Here is a 13,828-nt window from a genome sequence, read left to right as displayed (position 1 = left end):
GAAAGGGCAAATCATTGTCATTTTAGAGCTTCTGTTAGTGACCTCTCTACAAAACCCAGATGCTTCTTAGCTGAAGTTAGAGTAGGATGGGCTCTCTGCTGGTTCTCCAGGACTGAGTCACTCTCAAGACTTGTGTCTGGAACAAGAATCCTTGTCACAGCCAAGTAACTTCATATCCTTCCCTTTCCATTAAATCATAAAACTGACCAGTTGGAAACAGTCTGATTTTAGGGTTTATATGCAGGTCAGATAAGGGAGCTAGTCCAAGAAGGTTTCTGGGAGTTGAGGCAGGTCAGAACTCTTTTCTGGAATTAATCCCAACCCGTCTTGCCTTCCCATTGCTGAAACCTCTCCCAAGTCCACTGACAGGTGTGCATCAAATAACCCACTTCTGGTTCCTCATACGGGCAGTATGGAGATGGACTGTATAGGAGCAGCTTCCAAGGGATTGGTGAGGCCAGGTATCTTGGAGCATATGTAGATATTCCAGGGATAAATGGACAGTTGGGAAAAAGTTGAGCTTCCATCAGGGTCAGAGGGCTGAGGCACTTATGGAGTGTTATAGGAAAGAAGTGAGTGAAATAATTCTTCCATCGGATGGTGGGTTTCTGTTTCGTTCTCAATCTGATCATCTTCTGGAATCTAGTTTCACTGCATAAATCCTAATCTTGGTTTTGTTCTGATTGTCAGTGGTTGGTTTAATGTCCTGAGCCGAGTGCACAGTGCCACAGCCCAACAGCTGAGGGAAATGCAAGATGAACAGGCAAATCCGAAGAATGCCGTGGTGAGTTACTAGTCAACCAGGTTCCTGGCAAGTTGGATGTTTAGAGCCATTATTGTTTAGTCAATCTTGTGCAGGTATTTCCAACTCAGCATTGACGTAGTTCCTGAACAGTGTAAGTAAGCTATGCGCAGTTCCATGGGCAGAACAGTTAATGATTTACAGACAGGCAGGCTTCAAAACTGGTTTAAGAAAGGGCAGAGCAGGGATGAATCGTTCAGAGACAAGGAATCGCTGGCAGTTTGAGTGGGGCAAAGTGAGTTGCATCATTGATGGTGGTCCTGGTTGGTTTGGGGAGGCCATACAGGGTTTGGAGTACAATAAATACAGGGGGAGGAGATTTGTATGAAGAGAATACCAATATATTTTGTTTGTTCTGAGACTGGGAGGTGGAGATGCAGTTTTCCCAGAGCTTCATAATGCTGACTGACCATCACAGCTCCTATGTGGAGTTCTGCACCACCTTTCTGTCTGCAGAACATAGAAGTCTGTCTCATATCCCCCTTCCTCTCTCTCTCACTGATTCACTTGTATTAAAGCTGATGGAATTTAGAAGCAAAGCTTTGGTTCTTGATTTTTATGAGGAAGGAAAATGTTTCTGCTTTAGGATGTACATTGTTGATAAATGTCTGTCTCTCCCCCTATGAAGGGAACCCTGGATGTGGGGCTCATCGACTCTGTGTGTGCCTCAGACAATCCTGACAGGTAGGAATAAGCTTCATTGTAACTACATCATTGCCTTTTGGATTGGTAGCTCTTTGGGGAAGGGCCTGGCTTCATTTTGTTTTTGCACATGGATGAGCACATAATCAGCACCAAACTTGTTTTAAATAATAAGTTTGCCCCATGGGGTAGCTCAGCCTCCTGCTTTATGCTGCTTCAGTCTATACATTGTTCCAATTTGGTTTCCTTCATAGCTATGAGGTCGAGAAATATACATTTTTTTAAATGAAAGTTTGTTCCCCTTTCCATCTCATAGGTGGAAACAGCTTAGTCTGAATGTCAAGATCAGATGACTTGTAAAAGATTCTCTCTCATTCAACCAGAACTTATGGGCTCTATGCAGCTATCATTTGGTGGAATTCTGTGGCCTGTGAGAAGTCAGACTTGAGTATCTGAAATCTGATGAGAAAGAAAGAAATCTGATGAGGTTCAACAAGGACAAGTGCAGAGTCCTGCACTGCTACAGACTAAGGACTGAATGGCTAGGCAGTAGTTCTGCAGAAAAGAACCTAGGGGTTACAGTGGACGAGAAGCTGGATATGAGTCAACAGTGTGCCCTTGTTGCCAAGAAGGCTAACGGCATTTTGGGCTGTATAAGTAGGGACATTGCCAGCAGATCGAGGGACGTGATCATTTCCCTCTATTAGACATTGGTGAGGCCTCATCTGGAGTACTGTGTCCAGTTTTGGGCCCCATACTAGAAGAAGGATGTGGAAAAATTGGAAAACGTCCAGCGGAAGGCAACAAAAATGATTAGTGGGCTGGAGCACATGATTTATGAGGAGAGGCTGAGGGAACTAGGATTATTTAGTCTGCAGAAGAGAAGAATGAGGGGGGATTTGATAGCTGCTTTCAACTACCTGAAAGGGGGTTCCAAAAGGATGGCTCTAGACTGTTCTCAGTGGTAGCAGATGACAGAACAAGGAGTAATGGTCTCAAGTTGCAGTGGGGGAGGTTTAGGTTGGATGTTAAGAAAAACTTTTTCCCTAGAGGGGTGGTGAAGCACTGGAATGGGTTACCTAGGGAGGTGATGGAATCTCCTTCCTTAGAGGTTTTCAAGGTCAGGCTTGACAAAGCCCTGGCTGGGATGATTTAGTTGGGGATTGGTCCTGCTTTGAGCAGGGGGTTGGACTAGATAACCTCCTGAGGTCCCTTCCAAGCCTAATAGTCTATGATTCTATCATAATGGTCTCTTCTTGCCTTAAAATCTGTGAATTTATTATTGTAATCTGTTTTGGGAAGTGAAGGTTGAAACACTGTGTATGTGTTATCTCTGCCCCACTGAATTAAATTCTCCTTAATTCAAAGCATTTCAAGCAAAGATAAATGGGAAAAAAAAAGGAAAAGTGAGGAATAATCAAAATAAATCTACAGGGCTCAGTTGCACACTCTGCGTGGTGCTCTTTGTAGGGAAGCGCAGCTGTATTACCTTAGGAGGAGCACTGGGACAGATGGTGCCTCTTGTGGAACTATTCAGTGCACACTGGGGCGGGGGCACATGTTAGGATGAAATAGGGTGCTTTTCCTGGTATGCGTGCCCACTTCGCAGGCTGGTATGTTGAAGGGTGGGGCTATGGCATTGTCCCTTTCTTGCTGAGCTGTTACCAGGAGGGAGCAAGGACTGAGTGGTCCCTGATCATAGATTCCAAGGCCACAAGCTGATCATCTAGTCTGATCTCCTGCAGAACACAGGTCGCAGATTTTCACCCAGTGATTCTTTCATCCATCATAATTACTCATGGTTGAGCTGGAGCATAACTTTAAGAAAGACATACAGTTTTCAAGGAAAGGCTCCAAGTGGTGGAGACTCTCTCAAATATATTAGGAAGCTATTCCAGTTAATAATTATCCTCACTGTTAAAACACTGCATCTTCATTCCAGTTTGACTTTTTCTAACTTCAACTGCCAGCTAATGGATCTCATTATGCCTCGGTCAGTCTGACAAATGAAAGTGTCTTCCGTTATTTGATACCTTCTTCCTGTATAGATACTCACAGGAATGGTTGTTGTGCCCTGTCCTTATGTGGTCCACATGATATAGGGAATCTCCTTTTGCAATTCCCCACCAGAGAGGAAGGATGATCCAGTAGTTAGAGCACTTAGCCTGGCCTGTCGGAGACACTGGTTCAATTCTGGCTCTGCCACAAACATCCTGTAAGGTACTGGGCAAGTCTCTTAGTTGCTCAGTGCCTCAATTTCCCATCTGTAAAATGCGGATGATAGTGAGGTGACTACCTAGAATGTCTCTGAAGAATCACCTGGGGATGATCAGCCAGGATAGGCAGGGAAGGTGTCCCTAGCCTTTGTTTGCCAGAAGCTGGGAACGGCCGACAGGGGATTGATAACTTGATGGTTCCCTGTTCTGTTCATTCCCTTGGGGCCACCTGGCCCTGGCCACTGTCAGAAGACAGGATACTGGGCTAGATGGACCTTTGGTCTGACCCAGTCTGGCCGTTCTTATGAGAATGGAACAGAAAACCATAGGGGATGCACTATGGATTGCTGCTTGCTTTATACCCCAAAGATGCCTAAGATGACAAGCAATGAAATCCTTGCTGATCCTTGCTTTATACCTTGCTGATCCTTGCTTTATACCCCAAAGATGCCTAAGATGAAAGAAATCCTTGCTGATCCTTGCTTTATACCTTGCTGATCCTTGCTTTATACCCCAAAGATGCCTAAGATGACAAGCAATGAAATCCTTGCTGATCTTAAACACAAAAAAGAAGCTTACAAGAAGTGGAAGATTGGACATATGACCAGGGAAAAGTATAAAAATATTGCTTGGGCATGTAGGAATGAAATCAGGAGGGCCAAATCGCACCTGGAGCTGCAGCTAGCAAGAGATGTCAAGAGTAACAAGACGGGTTTCTTCAGGTATGTTGGCAACAAGAAGAAAGCCAAGGAAAGTGTGGGCCCCTTACTGAATGAGGGAGGCAACCTAGTGACAGAGGATGTGGAAAAAGCTAATGTGCTCAATGCTTTTTTTTGCCTCTGTCTTCACTAACAAGGACAGCTCCCAGACTGCTGCACTGGGCATCACAACATGGGGAGTAGATGGCCAGCACTCTGTGGAGAAAGAGGTGGTTAGGGACTATTTAGAAAAGCTGGACGTGCACAAGTCCATGGGGCCGGACGAGTTGCATCCGAGAGTGCTAAAGGAATTGGCGGCTGTGATTGCAGAGCCATTGGCCATTATCTTTGAAAACTCGTGGCGAACGGGGGAAGTCCCAGATGACTGGAAAAAGGCTAATGTAGCACCAATCTTTAAAAAAGGGAAGGAGGAGGATCCTGGGAACTACAGGCCAGTCAGCCTCACCTCAGTCCCCGGAAAAATCATGGAGCCGGTCCTCAAAGAATCAATCCTGAAGCACTTACATGAGAGGAAAGTGATCAGGAACAGTCAGCATGGATTCACCAAGGGTAGGTCATGCCTGACTAATCTAATCGCCTTCTATGATGAGATTACTGGTTCTGTGGATGAAGGGAAAGCAGTGGATGTATTGTTTCTTGACTTTAGCAAAGCTTTTGACACGGTCTCCCACAGTATTCTTGTCAGCAGGTTAAAGAAGTATGGGCTGGATGAATGCACTATAAGGTGGGTAGAAAGTTGGCTAGATTGTCGGGCTCAACGGGTAGTGATCAATGGCTCCGTGTCTAGTTGGCAGCCGGTGTCAAGTGGAGTGCCCCAGGGGTCAGTCCTGGGGCCGGTTTTGTTCAATATCTTCATAAATGATCTGGAGGATGGTGTGGATTGCACTCTCAGCAAATTTGCGGACAATACTAAACTGGGAGGAGTGGTAGATACGCTGGAGGGCAGGGATAGGATACAGAGGGACCTAGACAAATTGGAGGATTGGGCCAAAAGAAATCTGATGAGGTTCAATAAGGATAAGTCCTGCACTTAGGACGGAAGAACCCAATGCACAGCTACAGACTAGAGACCGAACGGCTAGGCAGCAGTTCTGCGGAAAAGGACCTAGGGGTGACAGTGGGCGAGAAGCTGGATATGAGTCAGCAGTGTGCCCTTGTTGCCAAGAAGGCCAATGGCATTTTGGGATGTATAAGTAGGGGCACAGCCAGCAGATCGAGGGACATGATCGTTCCCCCCTATTCGACATTGGTGAGGCCTCATCTGGAGTACTGTGTCCAGTTTTGGGCCCCACACTACAAGAAGGATGTGGATAAATTGGAGAGAGTCCAGCGAAGGGAAACAAAAATGATTAGGGGTCTGGAACACATGACTTATGAGGAGAGGCTGAGGGAACTGGGATTGTTTAGTCTGCAGAAGAGAAGAATGAGAGGGGATTTGATAGCTGCTTTCAACTACCTGAGAGGTGGTTCCAGAGAGGATGGTTCTAGACTATTCTCAGTGGTAGAAGAGGACAGGACAAGGAGTAATGGTCTCAAGTTGTAGTGGGGGAGGTTTAGGTTGGATATTAGGAAAAACTTTTTCACTAGGAGGGTGGTGAAACACTGGAATGCGTTACCTAGGGAGGTGGTAGAATCTCCTTCCTTAGAAGTTTTTAAGGTCAGGCTTGACAAAGCCCTGGCTGGGATGATTTAATTGGGGATTGGTCCTGCTTTGAGCAGGGGGTTGGACTAGATAACCTCCTGAGGTCCCTTCCAACCCTGATATTCTATGATTCTATAATTGTCAGCGGTGAGTCTGTGTTAAGAAGAGTGGACAGAGGCTTTAGAAAGGGACACAAGGACAACAGGAGCTAAGACGTGAGATGTTACTGAAAGATTGGATGGGATTCTGAAGTCACCTGGCAGATCTCTGCTGTTGAAGACACACATTGAAACCAGTGTTCCAGCATCATGTGGGACTACACTGAGTGTTGAAGACTTCAGAGATCTTGAAAGGGAGCTGAAGAAGAAGAAAGTCCAATCTTGTCAGAGGTCCTGCCAGTCCTGTGAGCAAGAAAAGGCAGAAAATACTGGCAGTGAATCACTGGCTATGTGACTGGCGTGAAGTTGAAGTTTTGATGATGTAGTACATTGGGCCACATTCCAGTGGGGGAGGAGTCTGTATGAATGGGATGCCTTGCATCTTATGGATAGGAAAACTTATCATCTGAATTGCAGGAACAGCCAGGACAGTGTTAATTAATGATGCAAGGGGAGGGTGTAAAAGGCAAAGGCACTACAAACTCAAGGTTTAAAGAGGGAGTGTGAGAGCCAGAAATACCTAACAAATATACTCTAAACTTAGGACAATAAACTGCCCTGCCAAAGAATGAACAAACACCCTGCAAGAGTGAACCTGATTCTCCCACATCCCAGTTGACTGTCTTAACCCCCAGGCTATAGGGTCTGTTTCAGTTAGGTAGTTTTGCACATGCCCATTGGTGGAAACTTAGGCACCTCGGGAATTTAGGTGTCTACAGAGTTAGGTGGCAGCTGAGCAGGGGTTCTGAGGATCTCAGTAGCACTTATATATTGTTCGTAGGCTCCTAAAGTGGTGAGTTAATACTGCATCCACTTCTTATGTCCACATTTTTAAAAGGATGCAGAAAAATTGGAGAGGGTGCAGAAAAGAGCTACAGAAATTCTTTTGAGGGCTGGAGTACCAGGTTCTAAAGATCCTTTGACCTATCGGAGAAAAGCAAAAGAATAAATGGCTGGAATCTGAAGCCTGACAAATTCAGTTTAGGAATAAGGCACAAATTTTTAACAGCGAAGGTAATAAACAATTGGAACAAACAGCCAAGGGAAGTGGTGGATCCCATTCTCCATCTGTGATGTTTTCAGATCAAGAGTGGATGCACTTCTGGAAGATATGCTTTAGTCAAACACAAGTTGATGGGCTCCATACAGAGAGAATTGGGTGAAATCTGATGGTCTGGATTGTAAAGGAGATCAGAGTAGATCAGGGATTCTCAAACTTTATTGCACTGCAACCCCCTTCTGACAATAAACATTATTGCATGACCCCAGAAGTGGGGACTGAAGCTTGAACCCGCCCGAGCCTTGCCGCCCTGTGTTAAAATTACTTTGGCTGCAAGATCTTAATCTTGTAGATTTAGCAGAAACAGCCTTGCTAAAAAGAAGATATTATGCTCAGGAATGTTATTCCCTGCTTGAACATAAGAATGGCCCTACTGGGTCAGACCAAAGGTCCATCTATCCCAGTATCTGGTCTTCCGACAGTGGCCAGTGCCAGGTGCCCCAGAGGGAATGAACAGAACAGGTAATCATCAAGTGATCCATCCCCTGTCGCTCATTCCCAGCTTCTGGCAAACAGAAGCTAGGGACACCATTCCTGTCCATCCTGGCTAATAGCCATTGATGGACCTATCCTCCATGAATTTATCTAGTTCTTTTTTGCACCCTGTTATATTGATGTAATTGTAATATGGCTGGTCACTCCATCCATCTTCTTGGTTCAAAATCTGTTCAGTGTTGGATTTGTGAACCATATGCCAAAATGTTAATCAAGTTATTATGCTACTGGCATAATATCCTCCAATAATTAATGATATGAACAATAACGATACATGAAAAATTCCATGACCGTATCTGATCACTAATATTTCAGTAGATCAGTTATTCTCAAGCCGTGGTTCACAGAACATTAGTAATCCACCAAACTCTTCCTAATGATAGAGCCTATTAGTCACTTGGGCCCAGACCCACATAGGGACTCATGCTTTGTGGAGCAGTGTTCCTCCTGTGATTTTCTTGGCACCTATAGTTAGGTGCTGTGATGCTCAGTGTCATGAAGCCTGAGTTAGGCACCTAGGCTCCTGTATGATGAATGGGGAGAGAGAGAGAGGCACCTTAAACTGTGAACCACAAAGTCAGCACCCTAGGTAGGGAGTCATCTAAGCTAGCCAGTGTTAAGTCCCTCCCCATCTCAGAGATAGGCACCTATCTCTGCTTGTGATCCACAAACTGCGGGGGAGAGGCATTTGGCCACCTAAGTCACATGTGGGGCCAGAAACAAAATACCTGGGGGGCAGGAGGGGAAAGGCAGACTTCCTTTAGACCAGTGATTAGAGTATTCACTCAGGATGTGGGAGACCTGCAATTCATAGTCCCCCTTCTGAACCCTCAGGTGAGTGCCCTAACCAATAGACTAAAGATTCAGTTTAACTCTTTCTCTAACCCAGTTAATATTTAATTAGTCAATTATTTGAAGTGGAACAACTTCAATAGGAGTGTGTGAGGGAGACTCACATCAGAATATCATATAGCCTAGTGGTTAAGGCAGTCACTTGAGAGGGTGCAGACCCTTGTTCAAATCCCTTCTCCCCCTCAGGTGGAGGGGGCACTTGAGCTGGGGGTCTCTGACATCCTGGGTCAGTATCCTAACCACAAGACTAAAAGTTGTGAGGGAGCTCTGCCTCCTCAGTTGTTCTGTGTGGACTCTCCTAAAGGGCCCAACCTGGCAGGTAACGTCTGAGCATGCCTACCAGACTGTGCTCCTGCATGTCACTTAGGCAGACGAAAGCCTGTCTTCCCCAGTTTGTGAATCGTCCTGGGGCCTAAAGCAAGGCTGCAATGTTCAGAGGCAGAAACATAGGTGCTGAGCAACTTTAGGCACCTACAGGGTTAGGTGGCAGCTGAGCAGGAGTTTAGTGGATCGCAGTGCCAAAAAAGAGGAATTAGGTATTTTTGTGGTTCACAGCCTTGGAACCCAAGTTAAATAAAAATGTACACATTTGAAAAGCTTTATGAGAAGACAGACATTTTCTGCAGAAAAAGCCCAAATTAACAAGTATATGCTCTAGCCTGAGGAAGGCCTCCCCAACATAATAAACTAAACTAAACTAAACTCTATTCTTACCGCTCCCTAACAAAAGCAAGAAAGGTCCTATTAAAACACAGGGCGGTTCTGTAGTTCATACATTGTGCAGTTAAACTAACCAGAATACAAATCAGGGAGCATTTCACATTTTATTCAGTTGAATGTTCACTGTCAGCTACAAAAACAATGCGCTCATCCTACTTAAGTTTCTTGTTGCATTACTTTGCTTTTAAAGTATTTTTTTTCTCCTGCAAGCTGCAGGGGCTTTCACAGTACAGTTATGGAATTTTTATATTCTAAGGAATTCTTAGCTGTGTATTAAGGTGGAAAGTTTTAAACACTACTTCAGCTAGGCTCTTTACACTGAAGGAGTGTAGAATAATACTTAGGTCTGGTCTTACACTACAGACCTATATCGGTATAACTATGTCACTCAGGTGTATTAATTCAATTTAGAGCATCTTCGATAAAACGCTACAGTGGTACAGCTGCACCCATGCAGGATTTTGAGTGTAGACTTGCCCTTAGTCTCTATCCCATTGTAATCCCAGGTGCAAAGTGAGGTGGCTGGCTAGAGATGTAGGACTGGAACTTCTGCTTCCTAAGTCTGGCTTGACTCTCTTCTGCTCCGCAGCACTGGGTATCAGACACAGAGGCTCCCCTCCCCCGCCACCCCCAGATTCAGTTCTGATTCCTTAGAAATTAGTGAATGCTCTCAATTAGGGGCTGTGTTCCTCTTGTCCCGTTGCTCACAAACAGGGAAGAATTGGTAGGGGAAGTAGAAGTAGAAGTGGGAGGCAACCTGGGCAGCAGTCACCATGAAATAGTAGAGTTCAGGATCCTGAAGAAAGGAGAGCAGCAGAAGACGGACCTTGGACTTCAGAAAAGCAGACTTTGACTCCCTCAGGGAACTGATGGGCAGGATCCCTCGGGAGGCTAATATGAGAGGGAAAGGAGCCGGGAGAACTGGCTGTATTTTAAAGAATCATAGAATCATAGAATATCAGGTTTGGAAGGGACCTCAGGAGGTCATCTAGTCCAACCCCCTGCTCAAAGCAGGACCAATCCCCAATTAAATCATCCCAGCCAGGGCTTTGTCAAGCCTGACCTTAAAAACTTCTAAGGAAGGAGATTCCACCACCTCCCTAGGTAACGCATTCCAATGTTTCACCACTCTCCTAGTGAAAAAGTTTTTCCTAATATCCAACCTAAACCTCCCCCACTGCAGCTTGAGACCATTACTCCTTGTTCTGTCATCTGCTACCACTGAGAACAGTCTAGAGCCATCCTCTTTGAAACCCCCTTTCAGGTAGTTGAAAGCAGCTATCAAATCCCCCCTCATTCTTCTCTTCCGCAGACTAAACAATCCCAGTTCCCTCAGCCTCTCCTCATAAGTCATGTGTTCCAGACCCCTAATCATTTTTGTTGCCCTCCGCTGGACGTTTTCCAATTTATCCACATCCTTCTTGTAGTGTGGGGCCCAAAACTGGACACAGTACTCCAGATGAGGCCTCACCAATGTCGAACACAGGGGAATGATCACGTCCCTCGATCTGCTGGCAATGTCCCTACTTATACATCCCAAAATGCCATTGGGCCTTCTTGGCAACGAGGGCACACTGTTGACTCATATCCAGCTTCTTGTCCACTGTAACCCCTAGGTCCTTTTCTGCAGAACTGCTGCCTAGCCATTCGGTCCCTAGTCTGTAGCGGTGCATGGGATTCTTCGGTCCTAAGTGCAGGACTCTGCACTTGTTCTTGTTGAACCTCATCAGCTTTCTTTTGGCCCAATCCTTCAATTTGTCTAGGACCCTCTAGGTCCCTCTGTATCCTATCCCTACCCTCCAGCGTATCTACCATTCCTCCCAGTTTAGTGTCATCTGCAAACTTGCTGAGGATGCCATCCACACCATCCTCCAGATGATTTATGAAGATATTGAACAAAACCGGCCCCAGGACCGACCCTTGGGGCTCTCCGCTTGATACCGGCTGCCAACTAGACATGGAGCCATTGATCACTACCCATTGAGCCTGACAATCTAGCCAACTGTCTACCCACCTCGTAGTGCATCCATCCAGCCCATACTTCTTTAACTTGCTGTCAAGAATACTGTGGGAGAGCGTGTCAAAAGCTTTGCTAAAGTCGAGGAATAACACGTCCACTGCTTTCCCTTCATCCACAGAGCCAGTTATCTCATCACAGAAAGCAATTAGATGAGTCAGGCATGACTTTCCCTTGGTGAATCCATGCTGACTGTTCCTGATCACTTTCCTCTCGTCTAAGTGCTTCAGAATTGATTCCTTGAGGACATGCTCCATGATTTTTCCAGGGACTGAGGTGAGGCTGACTGGCCTGTAGTTCCCAGGATCCTCCTTCTTCCCTTTTTTAAAGATGGACACTACATTAGCCTTTTTCCAGTCTTCCGGGACTTCCCCCAATCGCCATGAGTTTTCAAAGATAATGGCCAATGGCTCTGCAATCACATCCGCCAATTCCTTTAGCACTCTCGGATGCAACGCATCCGGCCCCATGGACTTGTGCATGTCCATTTTTTCTAAATAGTCCCAAACCACTCCTTTCTCCACAAAGGGCTGGTCACCTCCTCCCCATGCTGTGCTGCCCAGTGCAGTAGTCTGAGAGCTGACCTTGTTCGTGAAGACAGAGGCAAAAAAAGCATTGAGTACATTCGCTTTTTCCACATCCTCTGCCACTAGGTTGCCTCCCTCATTCAGGAAGGGGCCCACACTTTCCTTGACTTTCTTCTTGTTGCTAACATACCTGAAGAAACCCTTCTTGTTACTCTTAACGTCTCTTGCTAGCTGCAACTCCAGGTGTGATTTGGCCTTCCTGATTTCACTCCTGCATACCCGAGCAATATTTTTATACTCTTCCCTGGTCATTTGTCCAATCTTCCACTTCTTGTAAGCTTCTTTTTTGTGTTTAAGATCAGCAAGGATTTCACTGTTAAGCCAAGCTGGTCGCCTGCCATATTTACTCTTCTTTCTACACATCGGGATGGTTTGTCCCTGTAACCTCAATAAGGATTCTTTAAAATACAGCCAGCTCTCCTGGACTCCTTTCCCCCTCATGTTATTCTCCCAGGGGATCCTACCCATCAGTTCCCTGAGGGAGTCAAAGTCTGCTTTTCTGAAGTCCAGGGTCCGTATTCTGCTGCTCTCCCTTCTTCCTTGTGTCAGGATCCTGAACTCGACCATCTCATGGTCACTGCCTCCCAGGTTCCCATCCACTTTTGCTTCCCCTACTAATTCTTCCCGGTTTGTGAGCAGCAGGTCAAGAAGAGCTCTGCCCCTAGTTGTTTCCTCCAGCACTTGCACCAGGAAATTGTCCCCTACACGTTCGAGAAACTTCCTGGATTGTCTGTGCACTGCTGTATTGCTCTCCCAGCAGATATCAGGGTGATTGAAGTCTCCCATGAGAACCAGGGCCTGCGATCTAGTAACTTCCGTGAGTTGCCGGAAGAAAGCCTCGTCCACCTCATCCCCCTGGTCCGGTGGTCTATAGCAGACTCCCACCACGACATCGCCCTTATTGCTCACGCTTCTAAACTTAATCCAGAGACTCTCAGGTTTTTCTGCAGTTTCATACTTGAGCTCCGAGCAGTCATACTGCTCCCTTACATACTATGCAACTCCCCCACCTTTTCTGCCCTGCCTGTCCTTCCTGAACAGTTTATATCCACCCATGACAGTACTCCAGTCATGTGAGTTATCACACCAAGTCTCTGTTATTCCAATCACATCATAATTCCTTGACTGTGCCAGGACTTCCAGTTCTCCCTGCTTGTTTCCCAGGCTTCTTGCATTTGTGTATAGGCACTTGAGATAACTTGCTGATCGTCCCTCTTTCTCAGTATGAGGCAGGAGCCCTGCCCTCCCGCGCACTCCTGCTCGTGCTTCCTCCCGGTATCCCACTTCCCCACTTACCTCAGGGCTTTGGTCTCCTTCCCACGGTGAACCTAGTTTAAAGCCCTCCTCACTAGGTTAGCCAGCCTGCTTGCGAAGATGCTCTTCTCTCTCTTCGTTAGGTGGAGCCCGTCTCTGCCTACCACTCCTCCTTCTTGGAACACCATCCCATGATCAAAGAATCCAAAGCCTTCTCTCCAACACCACCTGCGTAGCCACTTATTGACTTCCACGATTCGACGGTCTCTACCCAGGCCTTTTCCTTCCACGGGAGGATGGACGAAAACACCACTTGCACCTCAAACTCCTTTATCCTTCAAACCCAGTAGTCTGCAGTGATCCACTCAAGGTCATTCTTGGCAGTATCATTGGTGTCCACGTGGAGAAGCAGGAAGGGGTAGCGATCCGAGGGCTTGATGAGTCTTGGCAGTCTTTCTGTCACATCGTGAATCCTAGCTCCTGGCAAGCAGCAGACTTCTCGGTTTTCCCGATCAGGGCGGCAGATAGATGACTCGGTCCCCCTGAGGAGAGAGTCCCCAGCCACCACAACCCGCCTCCTTCTCTTGGGAGCGGTGGTCGTGGAACCCCCATCCCTAGCACAGTGCATCTCATGCCTTCCAATCGGCGGAGTCTCCTTCTGTTC

At 46.4% G+C, this 13,828-nt stretch overlaps 1 protein-coding gene across 1 annotated transcript in view; it reads left to right on the top strand.

The window, feature by feature from the left end:
* LOC141995676 (unconventional myosin-X-like) overlaps positions 1-13,828 on the top strand; it is a 268,905-nt gene that overhangs the window by 203,373 nt on the left and 51,704 nt on the right. Inside the window, exons 29-30 of the mRNA XM_074966937.1 lie at positions 691-784; positions 1,431-1,486. Coding sequence (XP_074823038.1) covers positions 691-784; positions 1,431-1,486 — 150 coding nt within the window. The remainder of the gene's footprint in view (positions 1-690; positions 785-1,430; positions 1,487-13,828) is intronic.

The sequence above is a fragment of the Natator depressus genome, chromosome 11 (genome assembly GCF_965152275.1).
Source record: "Natator depressus isolate rNatDep1 chromosome 11, rNatDep2.hap1, whole genome shotgun sequence".
Taxonomy (NCBI): Eukaryota; Metazoa; Chordata; order Testudines; family Cheloniidae; genus Natator; species Natator depressus.
This window is presented reverse-complemented; position numbering and strand designations above follow the sequence as displayed.